Source organism: Macaca thibetana, chromosome X, assembly GCF_024542745.1.
Source record: "Macaca thibetana thibetana isolate TM-01 chromosome X, ASM2454274v1, whole genome shotgun sequence".
Taxonomy (NCBI): domain Eukaryota; kingdom Metazoa; phylum Chordata; class Mammalia; order Primates; family Cercopithecidae; genus Macaca; species Macaca thibetana.
In genome coordinates, this window is record NC_065598.1 from 19,197,485 (window position 1) to 19,222,645 (window position 25,161).

The window sequence follows — 25,161 nt, forward strand, 5'->3', positions numbered from 1 at the left end:
CAAGTCAGGAGATCTGAATTTTTCCTCAAAATTTGTATGAGAAACCCTTAGAAGTGATTTCTTATCATAAAAGGTAGAAATTGCAAAATAAGGTAAGAATGTAATCACTTGTTTATAGAGATTTGGTGTCACATTCACAAAAATTCTGTGTTAATGGTCACTATTACAATTGCTCTCTCTTGCTCTCCTGTATAACTTTACCATACAGAGTACAGATTTAGAACTTAGTATTGATCAAATTTGCTATTGTCCTTTTATGTAATACCCGTTTAAACACTGGGTAGTTGATCTTTGGCAAATATCTAATCCCAAATCCAACACTCTTTCTATTTGAAATCAGACTCAAATGGTATCATTTCACTTGCTGCAAACCTTAAGATCTCTCTCTCTCTCTCCCCCTACCTCTCTCCCTCCCTCTTTCTCTCTCTCTCTCTCACAAAGGTCACAGTCATGTCCTTGGTTGATGCTTAAGTACTTCAAATATAATTACTTTTTTGTATATGAAACACTTTCAAACTAGGTTTTATAGAGATTCTCAGGAAATGAGACAGGCCACTCCAGGGAACACAAGTTGCACTTGCGGGGGAGGCCTATCCTCTTCCTGTTCCTAACACAGACTGGGCTCTCTGGGCCTCGGTGCTATTGACATTTGGGGCTGCGTCATTCTTTGTTGTCTGTGGGGGCTATCCTACACACTGGAGGATGGTTAGCAGCATCCTTGGCCTCTACCCACTAGATGCCAGCAGCATCTCCACCCCCACCCCTATGATGTGACAGTCAAAAATGTCTCCAGACATTGCCAAATGTCCCCTTGGGGAGAGCAGCTGAGAAATGCTGATGTGGATCTAGAAAGTTTGGGCTCATGGGTCAGGGAGACCTGGCTTCAACTCCAATTTTTTTTTTTTTTTTGAGACGAAGTCTCGCTCTTGTCCCCCAGGCTAGAGTGCAATGGCGCGATCTCAGCTCACTGCAACCTCCGCCTCTTGGGTTCAAGAGATTCTCCTGCCTCAGCCTCCCGAGTAGCTGGGATTACAGGCACACACCACCATACCCAGCTAATTTTTGTATTTTTAGTAGAAATGGGGTTTCACCATGTTGGCCTGGCTGGTCTCGAACTCCTGACCTCAGGTGATCCACCTGCCTCGGCCTCCCAAAGTGCTGGGATTACAGGTATAAGCCACCGTGCCCGGACTTCAACTCCAATTTCTTACTAGCCAGATAATCTTGCTCAGTTTCCCCAGCTTGCTTTCTTCCCTGTTCCTTCACTGCAAAACCATGAGTCATTACACATCCCTCATAGGGCTATGGACTGTGAGAAAAAAATAGACAAAGCATTTAGTGGGCACCCAGTGAATATTAGTTCTTTCTTTCCTTACTCTTGCTTGCTCTCACTGCTCTTATTTCAACACTAGAACCTCAGAATGATGGAAGAGGGGAGATGAAGGGGGAGGGTTTGTTCTCCACTATATTAGTGGAATTATTCTAACACGAGGATATTCCACACACAGCTCCAGTACTCACACTGTACCTCAAAGAGGATTAAAAGTTATAAAGACATGTTCTACCCAAAACATGCTTACGAAACGCTCCTAAGCCTTTCAAACACTTTGGGATTATTGTTTCACCAGGGTTGTAATCAGCTACAGATCAATGTCCAGGTGGACCTTGATTTTTAAAAATGGTGTAAAACAATACACACATTTAACACCCTAAGGGGACAGTTTACATTACAAAATGATTACTAGGTTTTGGAGACCCTTTTTTTTTTTTTTTTTTTAGATGGAGTTTTGCTCTTGCTCCCCAGGCTAGAGTACAGTGGCATGATCTTGGCTCATTGCAACATTTGTCTCCCGGGTTCAAGCGATTCTCCTGCCTCATCCTCCTGAGTAGCTGGGATTACAGGCACCTGCCACCATGCCAGGCTAATTTATTTATTTATTTATTTTGTATTTTTAGTAGAGACGGGGTTTCACCATGTTGGCCAGGCTGGTCTCGAACTCCTGACCTCAGGTGATCCACCCCCTTCGGCCTCCCAAAGTGCTGGGATTATAGGCATGAACCACTGCGCCCAGCCTGGAGAGCTTTCTTAACACATCTAAAATGTAATTATATATATAAAGAATTAGTTTACAGATGATGCAGAAACATCAGTGTAGTAGTTGTTACTCTAAATAACCGCGACTATTTTATAAAGTGGGGCAAAGGAGGCCCGGTGCGGTGGCTCATGACTGTAATTCCAGCACTTTGGGAGGCTGAGGCGGGTGGATCACTTGAGCTCAGGAGTTTGAGACCAGCCTGGCCAACATAGTGAAACCCCGTCTCTACCAAAAATACAAAAATTAGCCGGGCATGGTGGCACGCACCTGTAGTCCCAGCTACTCAGGAAGCTGAGGTGGGAGAATTGCTTGAATGCAGGAGACGGAAGTTGCAGTGAGCCGAGATCACACCACTGCATTCCAGCCTGGGCGACAGAGTGAGACCTGGTCTCAAACAACAACAACAACAACGACAACAAAAAGTGGGGCAAAGGGGCACTTTGAATCCCATACTTGATCAGTGGTGTGCATATCTATTTTAACATTGGGCCTCAATGTGAGTGTTAGGAAAATTTCAATTAGCTCTTATTTTTTTCTTTTTAACAGCTTTACTGAGGTACAATCTATATATACTATAAAATTCACCCACGTTATCTGTACGACTCAATAATTTTAGTAAATTTACAGAGTTGTGCAACCATCACTATAATCCCCTTTGAGAACCTTTCCGGAACCTCAAATTGATTGGCTCTTACTTAGTACTCTTCCTAGGGCATAGGGAAGTACTTTCACGTTTCCCGGTTCAAAGGAACCATAGGCCCCAGGCATCTGTGAGAGATCTGAGCATGAGATGAAGTTAGCCTTGATACCTTCCAAATCACTTCTATGTCCCAAGTCTGTTGACTTTAAAGCAAGCAACACTTGGCCCCCAAAACTGACTACAGTGCAAAGTGTGTTTTGTGGGTCAAGTTGAAAAGACAGAGAGGAAATCTTCACAGTTCTCAAGTGAAGACGGGGAGGGGTCTACATAAAGAGACGGAAGTGTGAATAGTTTGAGATTTGGATCAGATGGAAAAAACCAACAGTTCCAACAAAGATGCTAGGCAACTGAGGAGGAATGACAAGGGCATTCTCTAAGTTAATTAGTTGAAAACAGGTGGCTTACTTCACAGTAGGCTTCCTATCTGAAGGCCTGTTGCTATGTGCTTTAGTGGGAAAGGAACTGAAAATCCCGAGAGCATTGAAGTGTAACAATAAATCCTGCCATGCAGTGGGAACTACAATATACGGCATAACAAAAGGAAACATTATAGCACTTGACTTCAGGGCCTGTAATCTCCCATTCAATCGGAACAGAGATTCTTCCATCGGCAAGAGAAAACTGGACAATTTTCATTTCTATTCATGCACAGGCCTGTGTTGGAGTTTGTCCATGTCTTCTATTATGTTACTTGAAATATGGCTGCATAGTTTGATATAAACAATATCTCAAACTGACATCAACAAGTTAGTTTTGGACCAACTGATTTAATTCTAATTGATCGCTGGCTGACAGACGCTGGGAGCTGCCCACACAAGATTTGAAAAAGCCATGTTCTCTAATTTAATATTATAATAATTTTAAATTATAGCTTTATTAAGCGGAAACCCAGATTTATTTATAGCTAACACTGATGGTTTCCAATGGTTTTCCGGGTTGTATTATGTTGTTCACTGTGGCCCACATTTAGACAGCTTCAATTGTCTGAATCACTAACAAAACATTCTGGTACAAATAATTTCCTCCTTGATCCAATGCAATGAACAAATGCTACAGAAGCAGCCCCGAGGAGAGCCACCCTCTTCTGCAATGTCTTTTTCTCCTTGACCCATCCAACTACAAAGAACATTCCTGCCTCTGGGCCTAAAGACATTCTGTTTACAATTCTCTCCTCCCTTGGCCTCTGTGATGTTGCAAGATCCTGATTTTCCCTTAAATGTGGACTTGGTGGGGGTTTGGTCTTCAGCCCTAGGTTCTTTGCCTTTTCTCATAGCGAGGACTTTATCTTCCTGACCCAACCATCACTTCCAAGCAAATAACATTAATCATAAGCATTTCTATCTTTTTTTACAGGCCACCAAGTGATTTGACATAATTCTGGAAGACAAGGTGAGGAAGTTGATAGACATGTATTTTTTTTTTTTTTTTTGAGACGGAGTCTCGCTCTGTTGCCCAGGCTGGAGTGCAGTGGCCGGATCTCAGCTCACTGCAAGTTCTGCCTCCCAGGTTTACGCCATTCTCCTGTCTCAGCCTCCCGAGTAGCTGGGACTACAGGCGCCTGCCACCACGCCCAGCTAGTTTTTTGTATTTTTTCACCGTGTTTTTGTATTTTTTCACCTGGCTAACACCATTTCACCGTGTTAGCCAGGATGGTCTCAATCTCCTGACCTTGTGATCCACCTGTCTCGGCCTCCCCAAGTGCTGGGATTACAGGCTTGGGTCACCGCGCCCGGCCTTTTTTTTTTTTGAGACAGGGTCTGACTGTCACCCAGGTTGGAGTGCAGTGGCATGATCATTGCTCACTGCAGCACTGACCTCCTGGGCTCAGGTGATCCTCCCACCTCAGCCTCCTGAGTAGCTGGGACCACAGGTATGTGCCATCACATCTGGCCAATTTTTTTTTTTTTGTAGAGATGGAGTCTTATTATATTGCCCAGGTTGGTCTCAAACTCCTAAACTCAAACAATCCTCCTGCCTCAGCCTCCCAAAGTGCTGGGATTACAGGTGTGAGTCACTGCTGCACGTTATTATTTATTATTTATTTATTTTGAAATGGGATCTCACTCTGTCACCCAGGTTGGACTGCAGTGGCATGATCTCAGGTCACTGCAACCTCCACTTCCTGGGCTCAAGTGATTCTCGCACCTCAGCCTCCCAAGTAGCTAGGAACACAGGCATATGCCACCACATCTGGTTATTTAAAAAAAAAATTTCGTTGAGATAGGGTCTCACTATATTGCCTAGACTGGTCTCACATTCCTCAGCTCAAACAATCCTCCTGCCTCAGCCTCCCAAAGTGCTGAGATTACAGGTATGAGCCACCTGACCAGTAGAGATGTTAGTATTCTTTATAGATACGGAAGCTGAAGCTCAGAGAGTCTGTGGAAATTGGAGAAGGCCACTCAGCTAGGAAGCAGCTGATTCAGCACTCAAACCCAGGTCTGCAGAGGCCACTCCTGCCCTCTTCTCTCCGGCCACTGGGAAGCTCCTAACCCCTACCTGCAATTCCTGCCAACCTCTCGAGCCTCAGCCCTTTACCCCCTGCCTCCACTTGGCACTGACACGGGCATGTCTGGCCCACTCTCAGAGCCAACATGCTTAACTAAACTAATCACGTTTTCCTCCAAACCAGCTCCACCTCCTGACATGCTCATTTCTACCCATGTTGCTGGATTCTCCAGTCACCCGACCCTAAAATGTCAAGACTAACAAATCATTCTCTCCTCCTCCCCATTCCCAAACCCAACCTACTGTCTGACAATATTGCCTGGCAGTAATTCTCCTGTATTGCTGTTTCCACATCTATCTCTTCTTTCCTGATCCTTTCATAAGCAGCTTCATTCTGGCGCTCTCTGCCTCTCACCCCAAGTATCAAATAACCCGACTCCTTGACACCCATCTTTCCTTCACCTGATTCGTCTCACAAAGCTCCAGCAGTTACTATCTGAATTTTTAGACCTGATCCTGTCACTTTGGTGTACCATCAATGATCACCACTGCTTACAGAATAAATTACGAATCCATCTCCTTCAAACTCAATACAGTCCGTACTTACAATTCCAGGGTGATATAGTTTGGATCTGTGTCACTACCCAAATCTCATGTTCAGTTGTAATCTCCAATGGAGGCGGGGCCTGGTGGGAGGTGACTGGATCATGGGGGTGGATTTCTCATGAACGGTTTCGTACCATCCCCTTAGTACTGTACTCATGATGGTGAGTGAGTTCTTGAGATCTGGGTGTAAGTGTCTGCTCCTCCTTTGCCTTCTGCCATGACTGGAAGCATTCTGAGGCCTCAGAAGCAGATGCTGCCACGCTTCCTGAACAGCCTGCAGAATCCTCTTTTCTTATAAATTACCCAGTCTCAGATATGTCTTTATAGCAATACAAGAATGGACTAATACACAGGATAGCCCTCCCTCCTTCCCAGCACAAACCCTCAAACACAGCCAGGCTGGTCAACACTCCCCACATGGTTTTCCTGACCACCTCCAGTACCCCCACATAAGCAAATCCAACTTCAAGATACAGACAAATCTGTCCCCCTTTATAAAGCCTGTTCCAACAACCTGGGCCCCAGGGAACACTCTCTCCTCCGACCAGCATTACTTTCTACCACTCAGTCATTATACAGACCTACAGTGCTATTTAACTTTTCATTTGCCATCTTAGGGACCCAAAAGGATCCAAAGCCCCTGGAAGGCAGAGCCCATGTGTGAAGGCCTCAGTCTCCAGCCAGCCTTGCATTTGAGTAGTAGGTACTCAAGTATTTATTGATCATGTGACTGTCAATCATTATTTCTTACAATGCAAATAAAATATACATTAAATTGTTAACTTGAGGCTGGGCATGGTGGCTCACACCTGTAATCCCAGCACTTTGGGAGGCCGAGGTGGGAGGATCACTTGAAACCAGGAGTTCAAGGCCAACCTGGGTAACATAGGAATACATTGTCTCTACAAAAATAATTTTTTTAATTAGCCAGGTGTGGTAGTGCGCACCTGTAATCCCAGCTACTTGGGAGGCTGAGGTGGGAGGACTGCATGAGCCCAGGAGTTGGAGGCTGCAGTGAGCAATGATCGCACCGTTGCACTCCAGCCTGGGGGACAGAGCAAGACTATCTCAAGACAAAAGAAAAATCATTAACTTGAGAAGTTATAGTCTTCTAGGATTAATGTCTTTGCGGCAAAGAGAGAGAGAGAACCAAACCTCAGTGCTCTATTTCTGGGCTCCCAAATATATGCAACTGTGCTTAGTTCCACAGCAAGAAAAGCTTCTATAGACGAACCTCCCCCATCAATACCCCCAATATTTTCACACTAGCTCGTCAGACTGAAAAACATGTGATGCATATTTTCATGATAGTGATCATAGACATCTCCAGACCCAAAGAATGTAAGGGTCAAAGGTGAATGCTCTTAACAAGCAAGACAGATTATCCTGTATATTCTGGAGGAGGGAGAATACCTCCCTTCCTATTGACATGAGGGAGGTGACAAGACAGCCTCCTGAGTTCGCACATGACCTTCACCAACCAGCCACCCTGGCTTAAAACAGGGCCCAAATATGAAACTGTAGTGGTAGAACCGGAACTTAGTCAGGCTCATTCTGACAATCCCCTTTCATTCACAGCCGATTACTGCTCTGCTGTACTCCACCTGCACTTTAAGCAGATCAAAAGCTACAGCAGGCCAGAGTTTCTGTTATTGCATCAGCCCAAGCTATCAGGTTATGCTTCCTGACTGGGCTTCTCAAGGGCTGAGGATGTAAACGAGCTTGTGGAAACAGGGGAAGTACTTTTGGCATTTACAGTCACAGTCACACATCCTACCTGCAAGCCTCCATGAGACCAGACCAGAGACTGCAGGTCAGCAGTTGCAAAGATGCAACTCTATCAGCAGGTTCAGAGAAAAACAGCACCCAAACAGAGGGACAGCAGCAGGAGAGCAGAATGCTCATGCTGGGAGCTCTAGTGCTCTTATAAGGGCTGCCAACCATTGCACATCTGTTTCTAAAGTGAGTGGCCTAAGCAGATGATGCTGGAAAGCTGTCTTCCATGTTAAATCAATCCCTGATAGTGCTTGCCAGAGGTTAGGGAAGTGGGTGGGTGGGAGAAAGGTGGGTGTGGCTTAAAAAGAGCAACACAAGGGATCTAGTGGTGATGGAAACATTCTATGTCTTGACTGTGGTGGTAGATACACAAACCTACATGTATGATAAAATTGCAGGCTGGGTGTGGTGGCTCACACCTGTAATCCCGGAACTTTGGGAGGCTAAGGTGGGAGGATTGCTTGAGCCTAGGAGTTCGAGACTAGCCTGGGCAACATAGTACAACCCCATCTCTACAAAAAAATACAAAAATTAGTCAGGCATGGTGGCATGCACCTGTGGTCCCAGCTACTCGGGGCACTGGGGTGGGAGGATCGCTTGAACCTGGGAGGCAGAGGTTGCAGTGAGCCGAGATCGCACCACTGCACTCTAGCCTGGGCCACTGAGAGAGACTCTGTCTCAAAAAAAAAAAAAAAACAGGCCGGGCGCGGTGGCTCACGCCTGTAATCCCAGCACTTTGGGAGGCCGAGGCGGGCGGATCACAAGGTCAGGAGATCGAGACCATCCTGGCTAACACTGTGAAACCCCGTCTCTACTAAAAATGCAAAAAAAATTAGCCGGGCGAGGCGGCGGGCGCCTGTAGTCCCAGCTACTCGGGAGGCTGAGGCAGGAGAATGGCGTGAACCCGGGAGGCGGAGCTTGCAGTGAGCCGAGATCGCGCCACTGCACTCCAGCCTGGGCGACTAAGCGAGACTCTGTCTCAAAAAAAAAAAAAAAAAAAAAAACAAACAAACAAACAAAAAAGTACATAGAGCGAAATACACACACAAGTACTAGTAAAACTGGGAAAATCTGAGTAAGATTGGTAGGTCATATCAATGTCAATATCCTGGTTGTGACAGTGTACTATAGTTCTGTAAGATGTTACCATTGGGGAAAAACTGAGTAAAGGGTACATAGATTTCTATTACTTCTTACAACTGCATGTGAACCTACAATGACCTCAAAATAAAAAGTTCACTTAAAACAAAGTAAATTCTAAAATGTAGCCTTCTATATTATGTAGAATATGAGAGAATGTTAACTTATGACCTTGATAGGTACAAATAGAAGATGTAAAGTTAAAAAAAATTATACTATTTAGCCATAAAAAAGAATGAGATCCTATCATTTGCAACAACATGGATGGAACTGAAGATCATTATGTTAAGTGAAATAAACCAAATGCAGAAAGAGAAACATTGCATGTTCTCACTTATTTGTGGGATCTAAAAATCAAAACAATTGAACTCGTGGAGGTAGAGAGCAGAAGGATGATTACCAGAGGCTGGGAAGGGTAGTACGGGGCTGGGGTGGGGAGGCGGTGGGGATGGTTAATGGGTAGAAAAAATATAGTTAGAAAGAATGAATAAGACCTACTATTTGATGGCACAATAGCATGCCTATAGTCAATAATTTAATTGTACATTTTAAAATAAAGTGTGTAATTGGATTGTTTGTAACTCAAAGGATAAATGCTTAAGCAGATGGGGAAAATGTGTTGAAATGAAATATTGCACATGGTTGCAAGTTTTTCTTAACGCAGGTCATTTTCCTCTTCCCAAGAAATGTGATAGCCTGTTGCTAAACACTATGATTATTTTTACACATTTCTATCATTAAATGGCCTTTATGTCAAAAAATAAAATAAAATAAAATAATAAGAAAAAATTAGTCCCTGAATCTGGACTTCTTAAAAGGGTTGTCACCCAGGTCAGACCACCAGTGGCCTTAACAGCACAACCGGTGGCCTCACACCCACCCATGTACACCTCCAAAAGGACCTCTGACTTTTATTTACCCAGACATACTGCAGCTCCCTCCCATTTATCACATGGTGGTATCCTGACCTTGGTAAAACTCACTCATGTTCTGAACTAAGTGGCAATTACCACACCAAAGCTCATTTGAAACTCAGTCAAAAGTGCGGTATCAACAACGAATCCTGCCATCTCACATTTGCATCCATTCACCTTTTTACACAAAATACACAAATCACTGGAAACTGTGAACTTAAGGGCTAATGCTCACTTTCACAGAAAGGCTTACTCATCATTGCTTTTCATGAGATTTTGCAAGGAATTTCTCCTAGGGAGGGGAAAGGTCCCAGACATCGTGTTTTAATGTGGAAAGCACCATCATTTCCTTTCTTTACAAAATTGTAACACCTAAAGCCAAGTGAGGGTGCCAGCCTGGCATTTCAATGGCTTTATTACTTCTCATCATGGTGGCTGAAGGCAAGCCAGGCCCTGAAGTTCTTTACTAACTCTGCAAACAGAAGCAAGAACACTGTCCTTACTCACCAATGTCATTGCTGCGGTCCGAGAGATCTTTGTCCAGGATGCCAGATAGCGAACTGCCCGCCAAGTCAATCTTTGGACCGTCACCCCTACATTAAAAACACAAGCCCAGACATTTAATCATTGGTGTGTGTCCTTGTCATTCTGTCAGTTTTCTTGCTGCACACATGTTAATGAGTGTGCTGTGTGTGGAGTGGGTGGCACTGTTGCCTGTGAGGGAGCCAGAGAACCAATGAGCTGTCTAGCCACATGGGATGGGGTGCGGACCAGCTGACAGGCTGGATGCGCCCCTCTCCAGCACGCGTTTTCAAAGATGGCTATTTTAATAATGACTGTTCGCCAATGTACCTCCAGTCACAAATCCTCCTGCTGGGTACACAGGGTGCAGTGTAGGGCCTGCTCCTGCCCAGTGGCCAAATAAACACTGGCTAATGATAACTGGGAGCTTTCCTTTTAAGGAACAAGGAATTTAGCCAATGCTGCTTGTCAAAGGTCAGCTACTTTTAACCTTGAGAAAAAGGTTTTCTGGCCTGGGGCTGTGGTATCAGCCAGGCTGTTGACAGGCACAAGGTGTCGAGTTGAGATCTGGCGGCCTGAATGCTGGCGCTGGGGCTCAGGCCTGTAACATTAGACGGCTCCTGGATGGGTGCCCCATGCTCATCAGGACACGAGTGACTTCCCTCTGTATCTGGGCTAGCAGCAGCTCTATGGGATGGGAACAGGCCTCCAAGATGATGAAAGAAACCCAGCCTTCTCATGCACAAACAGAAGGTTCCTCCAAATTACTCCACAAGACAGCTTTTTGTGCCCTTTTGGGGGGATGAGTCACAAACGAGTTTATCCAAGGGCTCTGAGAGCAGTAGGGAAAAGATCCTTGCCCATAAAATGAGAGAAGCTGAGCAGTTGTTCCCAGCAAAGTAACAGAAATAGTCCATCTCACAGCCCTGAAGGCCACCATGGCCTGAAGTTACACCTCACAATGAGTAGTACCAGATTTAGTCAACAAGCACTTGTCATGTGCCACTTGTGCTGGGGGTATTCAGAGGTAGTGCCTACTCGGGAAGAGCTCATGGTCTAAATGGGAGAGACAACCAGCCAGCCACAGGTCCACATGGCCTACGCTATAAGACGCAGGTGTCACACTCCTATGAGAAGAAAGGAGTGGGTCATTGCAGAATATCTGTGAGGCAGAGGGTAGGAGTCACACAGAGGAGGTGTCGTTACACTTGAGCCTTGGAGGAAAAGGGAGAGGGGACATAATCCTAAGAGGTGTGATTGAGCGATGACCCCAGTGTGGGTGAGTGTGCCAGTGTGGCCAAGGTCCCCGGAACCAAAGCCTGAAGTCCTCAGAGAGAAGTGACAGGACAAAGGCTGGCAAGGTGGGTGACTGCTGGGCCCGATACTATGGGGCTTGTTTTGTCTGGGAGGCAATGAGGGGCCGAGGGACGGTTGTAGTAGGAGATCTGTATACCTGGAGGTCAGGGCAGGGCAGGGCAGGTGCTGTGGGTGAACTCCAAACCAGGGAGCTGACAAGACAGACTGCTGTGTTTTTCACTCAAAGAATGCGTGGTGAGCAGGGCACAGTGGCTCACATCTATAATCCCGACACTTTGGGAGGCAGAGATGGGAGCATCACTTGGGCCCAGGAGTTTGGGATCAGCCTGGGCAACATGGTGAAACCCCATCTCTACAAAAAACACAAAAATTAGCCGGGTGTGGTGGTGTGTGCCTGTGGTCTCAGCTACTTGGGAGGCTGAGGCGGGGAAGTTGAGGCTTCACTGAGCCGTGATTGTGCCACTGCACTCCAGCCTGGGTGACAGAGTGAGATCCTGACTCAAAAAAGGGGGTGTTTGTGGGCGCATTTGGCACAACATGCATATTCTTGTGATGGTAGGAAAAGACCAATGGAAGGAGGTGAGTCCTCCTCAACTCCCAAGCAAACAACACTGCCTCTTAACTTCAAGCATCCTCCACCACAGGAGGGGCAGGTGTGTAAATACTAGGGACCAGGCCTGGACCTAATGGCTTGGCCTCCACTAAGAGAAAATACAGCTCCAAGACTGTCCTGGGAGTGTGCATTATGATGCTGGCTGGGCCCTTCCAAGCTAGGCTGAAATAGAAGTTCAGGTAGAGCATGAACTCCTGTACTTGGAAAGGAGAAGCAGCTTAGGCTTCAGAGAACGACCTTTATTTCCTGCCTCACCCTAACTTCCTAAGGCTGTGGGCTCCCCTAGGTCAGGTTTCCATAGCAGACTCCCTCTCCATCCCCTGGCTACCCAAGCTTGGGTCCCACTAGGGCCATTGCCTCAGACTGATTCCGAGCCAACAGGAAGGGCAGGATGGAGGACATTTATTTCAAAACATTTCACTGTCAGGGCCCCAGCATCCATTAATTTGAAGGTAACCTGAATGAAATGTTTCAGAAATGCAGAATTACTAGCAGAAATGCATTTTCATTTTTAAGAGTCTTCCCGAGATATAAAGAAATACATTCCTGGGGACCCTTAAATATCATGATTTGGGATCCACAGAGCCCAGAAGGATTGGGCGCTGCCATCCTTCAAAATAACAGACTAAACACAAATTACACTCACAGCCAAACAGCGCTGTCCTTTTTGAAACACACCAAAGACCAAAACTTATAAGACCACATGTCTTACCCAGGAGAGAGACAGCACTTTGGCAGTGAGTCTAGTGAACTCTACTCGGCTTTTTTTTTTTTTTTTTTTTTTTTTCCAGTCAAGAGGGAAAGATGGTTTGAGGTGATACCCTGTGGGCAGCTGGCATTAAGTCAGAGGGGCTGCTGGCAGAGAGATCAAGTTTTGCTCATGAGTTAATCACATGTATCTTGGAACAACTCAGCAGTTTCTGAACATGTGGCTTATTTGTGTATTATGGTAACTGTCAATCTGCGAGCTGCTGTTTCCCTCTGTGATTTGACAGCTGGAAGCTTCCAATCAAATGTGAGCCTGTCTCCAGAAACTTTAGAGGACCCTATTGTGCATTACTGTGCTTTATTACTTTACTGCCCTTATTTTCCTTTTATTGTCATTCTCAACTATTTTATTCTTTTATATATATATAGTACATATATATGTTATATATATAGTACATATATGTGTTATATATATAGTATCTATATATGTTATATATATATGTTCTCTCTCTCTCTCTATATATATATGTGTATATATATATATATATATGTATAAAAGAATAAAATAGTTTTTTCTTTTTTTTAAGACATGGTCTCATTCTGTCGCCCAGGCTGGAATGCAGTGGCGTGATCTCGGCTCACTGCAACCTCCGCCTCCCAAATGGGTTTTATGCATCAGTGTGTTTTTCACAGTGTTATTTGTAATGAAGAAAAACTGAAAAGAACTGGAATCTTTCATAAATAGGAAAACACTTGAATAAACTATGATATTTGATGGACTTTTATATAGCCATCTGAACGATGTTTATAAATGGCTTATACTAACAAGAATGAGTGCCTATGTTGCAATGTTAAGGGACAAAGGCAGGTTAAAAACAACACACACAGCAGCACACATATACCCATGTGCCCTCCTGACATATTAGGAAGAATGATTTTAAGACTGGAAGAAAATTTACAGTGGTTATTCCTGGGTAGTCTGATGGGTGATTTCCACCACCCAGTTCAGCAGCTGGAACATGGCAGGGACTCAAAAAACATCTGTGGAACATTTGCCAGATTTTCTGAAATGAGAATGCATTATGTATTTGTATAATAAATGCACTTTTCCCTCAATACCTAAAGTTGTATGCTATTCAGTATGATCACATCTATGGAAAACTGGTGAAAAACAAACCAAATCATACATAGGAAAAAGATAAGAAAGAAATAGTCCAAAATGTTAATAGTAGTAATCTCTGGGATAAGATTATAGGCGAATTTTTCCTTCCTTTTAAAGTTTACATTTATTTTATTTTCTTGAGATGGAGTCTCACTCTGTCACCCAGGCTGGAGTGCAGTGGCATAATCTCGGCTCACTGCAACCTCTGCCTCCTGGGTTTCGGCGATTCTCCTGTCTCAGTCTCCTAAGTAACTGGGATTACAGGCATGCGCCACCACATCAGGCTAATTTTTGTATTTTTAGTAGAGACGGGGTTTCACCATGTTGGCCAGGCTGGTCTTGAACCTCTGACCTCAAGTGATCCGGCCACCTTGGCCTCCCAAAGTGCTAGGATTACAGGCATGAGCCACCATGCCTGGCCTAAAGTTTACTTTTAATAGTAGCGACTAGAGGCTCATCTGATTCAGGCAGCTCATGTTCTCTCTCCTTTCTCTCCAATTGTATCATCAAGGTAAAAGCTGAGATTGCCTGGATCCTGCCTCACAAACTCTCCTTTAAGAATCACCCAGGCAGTAGTTACCCCATGAGGTCATCTCTCCTGGGAACTGGTTTGCGGGCCAGGGGTAGAGTTATGAACCCTAGACTTAAAAATTCAGGCCAGGTGTGCTACAATTAAATCTGCTCTTCATCACCTGTGTGACCTTGGCCGGGTTACTGAATCTCTCTGGAACTTGGGTGCTTCATCAACAAAATGACTGGTGGGCTAGCTTCAACAGGATCACCTCCGAGAGGCGTTCTATCTAGAGCTCTCGTTCCATAATTTCAACATTAGAGAAATGTTGGAGTCTGGGATGGGGGATTGGAGTGGATATGGTCCTGTGAGTTGTGGGCAAATTCTGGGACATTTCATCATCTCCTTTGCCTCCAAATCTTCATGTCTCTGGTCAATGTTGTGAATTCCTTTCCTTCCCACTTGACTTGAGCAAATGTAACTCACCCTTTTAGCACTCAGAGATCCACCTTTCTTCCTTGTGTTTCCTGCAACACACCTCTGTATTCCAACCCTTATCACAGTACTTCGTATTTATATATGTACCTAGTAATCTTCCCCACTTATTCTTCAGAATGGGATTTTGTCACTTTTTTTCCTCCTAGTACAATGCTTTATACATTTATGTATAACAAAAAGTTTTTGTTTAACTAAATGAATAAGCAAACATTGTGATTTTTCTGGGCCTTGTACACCTTAGGAAATAACCTGTGGATAAGTTATATTCTTGATATAGTATGGGTGGTTTATAAACAACATAAATTTATTTCTCACAGTTCTGGAGGCTGGGAAGTCCAAGGTCAAGGTGCCAGCAGATTTTGCCTGATGAGGACCCAGCTTCCTGATTCACAGAGGACACCGTCTCACTGTGCCCTCATGTGGTGGAAGGCAGAGGGGTTTCTTTTATAAAGGCATTAATCCCATTCATGAGAGCTTTGCCCCAATGACCTAATCACCTCTCAAAGGCCCCACCTCTTATTCTGTCACCTTGGGAGTGAGGATTTCCACAGGTGAATTTGTGGGAGGGTGAGGTATAAACATTCAGACCATAGACTTGAGTAATGTGTCAACACTTTTCAAACAAAAAACAAATTCTTGCAGATCCCCATGTATATGTCTGTTATGGACTAAATTGTGTCCTCTCAAAATTTATATGTTGAAGTTGGAACCCCTCAATATCTCAAGATGTGACTGTGTTTGGAGATGGGCCTTTAAAAGAGGTGACTAAGTTAAAATGAGGCTGTTAGAAGAGGCCTCAGAAGAAACGAACCCTGCCCATACCTTGATCTTACACTTCTAACCTCTACAACTGTGAGGAAATAAATTCTGTTGTTTAAGCCACTCAGACTAATACAACATCCCTGTTTGAGAAATCATAAGAAACAAAAAATAGCCGACGACAATGGCTATCAGTGGAAAACCGTTGCCACAAGGGCATTTTGTCTTTGCAACTGTTAAAATTATAAAGAATACCACACGAATGAAAAGCAAAGGTGCACATTACTTGTAGCTACTAGATGCTGTATCCCCAATTTTAGGAGCATTGTTCTAATGGCACTGGATCAAAGGAAAAAACTATTATGCTCTAAGTTGGCCAAGGTGGCTGCCCCTCAAGTGGCATTTAGTGTGACCTGGGGTGAATCCTTGTCAGGGAGGGGCTTCTGACTCAGGAGAGTGTTTTACATCTCTGGGATTTGCCTGCAGGCCCCACACAGATGGTCCGATAGCCTGAACCGCAAGGGACTATCCTGAAGAAATAGGAACGAATCATCCATGACCAACTCCTCCCCAAATTCTAAAGCACCGGCCACATGTTGATAGGAAGGGGAGTGGGATCCCTCCAGTCTCTCCAACTGAGCCCCGATCCCTCATGCCGAGCACCAGACACAGGCTTAAGTTGAAATGATCTTCGACACAGGGCCAGAAGCAAGCCTATTTTGAAAACACAGTAGGTGAAGTTTAAAAAAGGTTCTGATCCTTCCAAGTATGGAAGCTGCAGCTGGTGTTTTGACAGTGTTCAGACTGTGGGTGTGCAAGCATTTTACAATGTCTATTTGTAAATGCCTTTCACTGTATTTATAGACTCTTAGAACAATGCTAATGAATTTCAGTTCTGAAAAATACCAAAATTTCTGAAATTCTGTGAAGCATGTGTCTGGAGCGGCTGACACCCAATGAGGATGCAGCCCCTCAACAGTCCTCGTTCTCCTCAGTCTGCCCAGCATGTGGGTACCATTTGGCAAAAGGGATGTTATTAAATTCAGAGAAAAAGGAAAAAACCCATCCTTTTGTAATTTGCAAGCTCCTGCAAGTGTTTCTGTCTACAGCTGTTGTGGGTTTCTATGCCTACAGCTGTTAACTAAAAGGAGAACATAAGAGAAGTCAGGAGATACCACCATATATCCAAAGGCATCAGAAGAAAGTTGCCCTTACTTGTTTCTGGTTTTTAAATCAAAGTAATGCAATATTCTTATATTTTACCTAGCAGTTTTCGTTATGGACACTTAGGACACATGACTTGGATAGGCAAGTACGGCTAAAAGTCTCCTTGTTTTACTCAAACAGCAACCTAAATCACAGAGAAGAGACTGACGAGCCCAAGCACCCCACCAGGTATAAGTAGAACCTATGATCCTATAGAAATAACAGCAGCTCACTTCCTTTGAGAATGAAAAAATAAAAAGAAAAAAGAAATAACAGCAGCAGCTACTGTTTACTGAATGCCTACCATGTGCCAGGCACTAGAATAAGCACTTAAAAAAAAAGAAAAGAAAGAAAGTCTCACTCTGTTGCCCAGGCTGGAGTGCAGTGGCATGATCACAGCTCACTGTAGCCTCGAATTCCTGGACTCGAGTGATCCTCCTGCCTCAGTCTCCTGTGTAGCTGGGACTACAGGTACATGCTACCATGTGTGGCTACTTTTTTTTTTTTTTTAATTTGGTAGAGATGGTGCTCTCACTATGTTGCCCAGACTGGTTTTAAACTCCTAGCCTCCAGCAGTCCTCCAGCCTCAGCCTCTCAAGTCACTGGGATTACAGGCATGCTTTAAGTACTCAATCCTCACAACCACCCCTTGAGGTACCTACTATGTGCAACCCCTTGAGTGAAGGGCTCATTGCCCCTACTGCCTGCTGGGAGTGCTATCAGCAGGCAGCTGCCAGTTGTCAGCTCTTCCAGGGACCATCTCAGCTGCAGAGAGGCTCCTCAGCCAAGGCACTCCCTCCCCTCCAGGGCAGCCCACACTCCATGGTATCAAAGTCTCAGCCATTTCAGCCCAACATGGGATGACTCAGATGGGCTGTTTTAGCTCTAAAACTTCCCGTGGATTTGGCCAAGGCTTTTTGAGCCAGTATTGTATCATGACTTCTCCCTCCGCTCAATCCTGCTTCTTTTTTGCTTCACAGGTATTGAACCCTAAAACATATCTTCATGCCAAAAGCTGGCTCAGGGTATGCCTTCTAGAGAACCCCACCTGTGACACCCTTGTTTTCATTATATAGATAAGGAAACTGGGGCTCAGTGAAATTAAGTCACTTGCTGATTAAGGGTCATAAAAGCAGTAAAGTGGCAGGGTCTAGAATTGGGCCTATTAAGTCCAACTCCAGAGCTCAAGCTTTTGACTCCTTCTCGAAGCTGCTTTAGTCAGCCTTCTGGTCTTCCAGACTGGGGATCTGGCCTTGGGGACAGGGAGTCATCAAGGATGCCAGGCAGCCTGTGTCACCCCGGCTCACTCACTGCCAGCTAAGTAAGTTTACTTTTGCCTCTCTCAGTTTAAAAGTACTAATAATAAACAAAAATCATGCACTCGACCTATCCAGAGGGGCCTGTTCTTCCCACTCAGACCCAAGATATAAGATGGGGCTCATGCACAGACGGGAATGTGGAAGATGCACCATGTGCATCTCTCGAGACCATGAACTCAGCCAGTGGCACAGCCCAATTTAGCCTGCATTGGGACAGTTAAGCCAAGACATGTGGTACGGACAAGGTGTTGAAGTGCACAGGAAGCCAAGGCAAGCAAACAAACAAACAAATAAATTAGCAGTAGCACTAACAGCAGCCACACACACACAAAAATACCAAAAAGAACCCATAAACCTTTTGGAGGTGAGCAAGGGTGAAGGGAGAAAGAGCAAATCTACCGATTCCTACTGAACCAAAGATTCCAAGTCCATATGGTGACTCTTTGACAGTCCCCACCCCACACCCCAGAAAGGAGGTGCAAGTGTTTGGGCTTCAACTGCCTACAAAATTTGACAAGGGGGAAAGAAAGCTGGGAAGAAAAGGAAAGGAAGAGAAACAGAAACACCCCATTGCCTGTGCTTAGGAAACCACTGAGGCACACCCCACACATCCTCTATTTGTCATCACTTTTCATTGCATTGGGAACGGATGATAACGGACGTCAAATGTGCAGATGCTAGAGAAACCACTCGAATTATCCTATCTTCTTTTTTTTTATGACAACTTTTTACTTTATTTTATTTCAATAGCTTTTGGGGTACACGTGATTTTTGGTTACATGGATGTACAGCAGTGAAGTCTGAGATTTTAGAGCACCTGTCACCTGAGAACCTATCTTCTTTCTTTCTCCAACTCTGCAACCTTGCTTAGTACTCCCTCCTAGTGTAAAACTACTGTGTCTCATTGTTTATCTCTGTGGCCCTGTTCAGTCAGGTAAGCCTGAGGATGCAAGGCCAATGCAATTGAGCACTCCCTTCCTGCTCTCCTGGCTGCCTACTCATAACATCTCAGACTTCAGCTCTGATTGTTAAAGGTGGGTAGAGAGTACCCAGCTGAAGCCCCCATTTTATTACAGACAAAGGTCCTGTGCTCTGAGAGTGGGCAGTGATATACCCAAGGCCACCTAGTTGATTGGTGGCAGAGCTGGAACCAGATGGAAAGTTCCTCATGCCAAGCCAGTCCAATCTTTACCTACCACATTTGGGATGGCAATAATGTAAGTAAGCATCCGTGTGCATAGGTTTTATGCTCCAAGAGATGTTTTTCTCTCAAATCAACAATGACAAGAGGGCCCCACCCATCTGTGAAGACGGCGGATGCAAAGCCAGTCCTTCAGAAGCATTCTGCCCCAGGAGGGATGTTACTGCCCATGGAACTTGGATCCTTCCATCAGGAAAGGACAAAATGGGAGTATCAGTAACCCCAGTTTTCCTTTGCTCCTCAGATGGAGGGCAGGAGGAGCCTCCCTCCCTTTCCCAGAAATCCAGATCCAAAGGTCCTGCTGTTACCTGCTATGAGTCCCCACATACGCACCTGGTAGCCAAAAATGTCCCAGGAATCACAGGAACTTTTGGACTGAAAAAGTGGTACCATTTAAATGTGGGACAAGCAGAGGGAGGCCAGGGGCACAAGAAGCAGAAACCAGAGTGGTTTTCCTGGCAGCTATCCCTTTGCGTCGTGCGTCCTTGTCTGGATGAGAACAAACAAGCTTGGCTATTTATAGATGGTGAAGACACGCTGGGAGGTGATGGGAAAGTGCTCACTCAATTCCCCTCCAAATTTCTGTTCCTTGTGCAGACTCTGCAAATATATTTGGAAGCGGGCCTCTCTCCAGAGCCCATCCAGGGCCCGACAAGCCCTGCAATCCACTATGGCACAAGGATGATGACATCCACAGACGTCACCTGCAAACCCACAGCTTGACATCTCAAAGGGGCGCAAGGGGCTTTAAAGATGCTGAGCCCCCATCTTCAGCAGTGTCTGGAGGAGGGAGAATTCATCACGGTGTGATTGTGAGAAAAGTCTGCAGGGTGCCATGTGGAAGAACAGTACTACTCAAAGACATAGCCCATGAAAAACACATTATAGAAACCAATTAGTACAATGCATGCATGAGGTGTTAACATTTCCTACTGTTTCACTGCCTGATTCTGGTCATCAGTGGCAGGAAAATCAATGTGACTCAGTCTGGGTCGAGGCTAAATCCCGTCACTATGGTTGGTTCACTTTATGTGTGGGTAGAAGGAAAGAGAGTGAGAGAAGATAATATGTACAAATGGAATGAGGTCAGCAAATCATGCAGATGTCCCTAAAGTATGACAAGGTGCTTTCCCCCACGCCTGTGACCTGCGGGACTACCTTCTATCAGTTGCTAGCCTTCCCTGGGTCCTGGCTCTTGCTGCAGCTGGGGGAGGCCACTCATCCTTTCACCCTGAGGATGTCCACTTTTCCACCCCCTTGGGGCTCCAGAGTCTGACGCAGGAACCCCTCTCCCATGGAGGTCACAGATTTGCTGAGTGCCTCTCAAGTTGCCAGGCAACGAGCTAGGCCCCTGAGGTGGAGCAGTTTGTTTAAACTCTCCACATCTGAGCAAAGTAGGCCTTGTGGTATCATTTTGCAGGGGAGGGAACTGAGTGAGACTCAAGGAGGTGAGCACCTTGCCCAAAGTCACAGGGTATCTAAGAAGAGGGGTGGGGTTTCAACCCCAGTGTGCCTGGCCCCAAAGCCCAAGCAAGCAGTGGGTGGGCCTGGTTACCATAGTTAACTACTACCTAGAAGAGGACCTGGGCAAAGGTAGGCACTTAACGAGTATTTGAAACAAATGAATCACACACACACACACACACACACACACACACACACACACACACACACACAAATTTTCTTTCCTTCCTGAATCTATATCTAGCACCCATTCTCCCCCTTTTTTCCATAGCCAATTTCTCACAAGACAAATGTACCCACTCTTGGCCGCCTGCCCATTCTCTCTTCAACTCACCCCAAATCTGTCTCCTGCCCACAACTGTTCCACGGAAATTGCTCGACTGGGATCACCAAGGGCCAACTAATGAGCAAAGCCTAGCTGTCCCTGGCTCTCGAGATGGCAGCAGTTCTCACAATGTGGTCCCCTGACCAGTAGCAGCAGCAGCAGCACTGGGAACTTGGGAGAAATGCAAATTCTCAGGCCTTAATTCAGACCTACTGAATTACAAACCTGGGGTGCCAGCAATCTGTGTTTCAACAAGCACCCCAAACACCCGTGATTCAGATACACGCCCAGGTGTGAGCACCGCTGATCAGTAGTTGCTCCACACTTCCTCCTTCTAGCTTCCATGACATCACACTCCTCCTACCCTTTTGGATGGCTCCTAGACCTTCCTCCACCCTATACACAGTGATTTTCCCTCTTGCTGTCTCTACTCTTTCCTTCTCCTCTTCTCCATAATCTCCTGAAGTGGTCATATCTATTCCATGCTTGTAACTACCATCTATAAGTCAATGACATCCACCTCTGAATTGCTTTTTTTTTTCTTTTTAATTATTTAGAGATGGGGTTTCGCTCTGTCACCCAGGATGGATGGTGTGTAGTGGTGCAATCATTGCTCACTACGGCCTTGAACTCCTAGGCTCAAGTGATCCTCCCACCTCAACCTCTCAAGTAGCTGGGACTACAGACATGCACCACCATGCATGGCTAAGTTTTAAAACTTTGTAGATATCTCTGTGTTGCCTAGGCTAGTCTAGAACTCCTGGCCTTAAGTGATCCTCCTGCCTCTGCCTCTCATAGCACCAAGATTACACATGTGAGCCACTGCACCAAGCCGACCTCTGTAATTTCTAGCCAGGACCTCCCTCCTGAATTCTCCAAAGATACATCTTCATCCTGATTTGTATTAAAGGAGGGAAACACACAAAAATCACACAAGGAATCACTAGAAATCTTTAGAAAGAAATTCACAACAACTGAGTAATCCCAATTCAAAATGATCCAAGTATACAGTTTATCTGCTGACTTAGGGAACATTGCATGCACTCACTAGCTTTCTCTTCCTCTTTTTTGATTAATGGATTGATTAGTTTATGCCTAATAAAAGCAAAGAGGTCTTTTCTAATGCTTTCTTTTGGTGGGCATGGGAGTTGGACACCTCACTGAGTGATCAGTACCTGGAAGCTTATTTCCTGGTACATCATAACCCCAAGGTCTTAAGCCAACATGCCTTGGTAAATTTAAAGAAAAAGTTAACTTCCATGCTCTTAAGTTGGTCCCAAGAGAGACATCTGCCCTACCCTATGCACTTAGTTGATGTTTGGCATATAAATGTTTACTTAATCTTTGCCTCAAGCTAAAATGCCTCAGAACTCATAAGTCATTTAACTCCCAGTGTTTCTCTGAAATCCAGTGCTCCAGCATCACTGCAGGTTAAAAAAAAAAAGAGCTTCCACTGCATGCTGCCCCTCCCCTTATCCTATGTTCCAATTCTCTCGGTATAGCCTCCAGCCCTTCACAAGAAGGCTACATGGTATGTTTAACATTTAAAGCAATAGGTCATCTCCAAGTGGCACAGGTCTGGAAAGTCACTGGTCCTCCTACCCACATCCTGGGGTCCACCACCCAACTGCCTATCTTTGAGAGCAGTTCCTGGGCACATGTTTCCACATGTAAAGTCAATGGACAGTGAGCTCTGGGATGTCTGATTCATAGTAACCAACTCCCCCATATCTGGAACCTTCTCATTGAATGGTCTGCTTCCACCCTGACATTCTCAGCCACCAGCCAAAGCAAAATCTGTTAACTCTGCTCTGCCCGACAGAGGATGGAGCCAGCAGGCTCACACCACCTGCTACCACACTGTCAAACCCTTCTTGTCACTATCATCAACTCCCAGAACACACCGGCACCCATGGGAGGACACTGGCTTGTAGAACATTGGCCTCCCTGATTCCAGCTCTTGCCATCTTCCTGAGCCTATGGTGACCACGTGGGTGATCCATCCCCAACTCCGGCCCCTCCTTCCTTGGTATCTTCAGTTCTATGACCTTCATTCATTCATCTTCAGTCACCCACATTTGTGGCCACAACCATTGCAAATATTTTCATCTTCCAAACAAACCCACCTCCAAGGTTGTAAGCACTGACCTCCCCTATCTGATTACCATCTCCTGTGCTTCCTTCCAGCCATCGACTTTACCTTGCTCCCACTCCATCCTTGCCGGCCTCACTTCCTTTCCTTCATCCCAGACCTTCTCCCCACATCTCTAACTCAAGGCTCCCTGACACCTGCCCCTGGCCACTCAGAGAGCATATGCTACAGCGGAAGAAAGGCAAAGCTCCCCAACTCAGAGTGACGGTCCTGCTCTAGCCTCTCTATTCTTTGAGAAGAAAATTACCAATCCTTATGCTTTGGGATGTCTGAGTTCGGGAGGATTAACAAGCCCGCTTTGGACTAGTCAGGCTGCTTCTATCTCTTTCCCTATCAGATTTATTTCCTTTTGAGGGTACACACCTGCCCTGCCCCTCACGTTTCTTGCTTACTGCCTTCCACTGCTTGCAATTACTAGAGCTAAGGGCAGCCTGCCTCTCTCCAGCATTTCCTTGGGTTTTTTCTTCTTTTGGATTCTTCCCCCAAGTTTCAGGAACTCTTCTCACAGAGGAACTCATTTTTATTCAATTGCTAATACACCTTATTATTACTATTATTATTATTGAGACACAGTTTCACTCTTGTTGCCCACGCTGGAGAGCAATGGTGCAATCTTGGCTCACTGCAACCTCTGCCTCCCAGGTTCAAGCAATTCTCCCGCCTCAGCCTCCTTGGTAGCTGGGACTACAGGCACCCACCACCACGCCTGGCTAATTTTTTGTATTTTTAGTAGAGACAGGGTTTCACCATGTTGGCCAGGCTGGTCTTGAACTCCTGACCTCAGGTGACCCACTTGCCTCGGCCTGCCAAAGTGCTGGGATTACAGGCATGAGCCAGCGTGCCCAGCCCACCATTGAATTTTTAAATCAATGCTGGTATTACATTTTTGAAAGTCTTTTCTTCCTGTTGAAATTCCATATGAACTTACTTTCTAGAAGTGGGGAGAACATTCTTACTAAAGGTCAAGTATGTTACTATCTGAGGAAGAGAGCGATCACTGTAAGAGCCTTCATGTGCATTTCCACTTGCTCAGACTGAACAGAGACTGCTTACTGATGTCATTCTGGTTTTCCTAGATATAATTCCTAAAAACTGTGAACTGGAACACCTGGGTCTGACCAGGACTTATATAATTAATTAATTATAATGTTAATAACATAATTATTAATATTGTGCTAATAGTAATAATATATGAATATATTATATATGTATACTTATAAATATATAAATATACTATTTATTAACACATATTTATATATTTGTTAACATATATTTATATATTAATGGTATATATTCGTATATTTCTAAATATATATTGCTAATATATAAATATATATTTATAAATATATAGTTAATATATATTAATGATATATTTCTAAATATATACATTTATATTAACAATATATAAAAATATATTTATAACATATATAATATATAACAATATATATTATATATGAATATATGAATATATATTTGTAATATGTAGCTTTTATATATTTAGAAATATATAAATATATATTAATGTCCAACATTAATATATATCAATTGCATATATAATATACAATGTCCAACTGATTTTGTTACTATACTAATATACATTTATAAATTACATTATATATTATATATATTTATATTTATTTATATATTGACATATATATTTATAAACATATGTATATAAATATACAAAATATATACATATATTAAATATATATTTATATTTATAA

General features: G+C 44.5%; 1 protein-coding gene across 15 annotated transcripts in view; it reads right to left on the reverse strand.

The window, feature by feature from the left end:
* Positions 1-25,161, reverse strand: part of SH3KBP1 (SH3 domain containing kinase binding protein 1) — a 363,386-nt gene that overhangs the window by 30,294 nt on the left and 307,931 nt on the right. For all 15 annotated transcript variants that reach the window (XM_050776630.1, XM_050776634.1, XM_050776625.1 and 12 more), the window contains one exon: positions 10,188-10,273. In XM_050776630.1, coding sequence (XP_050632587.1) covers positions 10,188-10,273 — 86 coding nt within the window. The remainder of the gene's footprint in view (positions 1-10,187; positions 10,274-25,161) is intronic.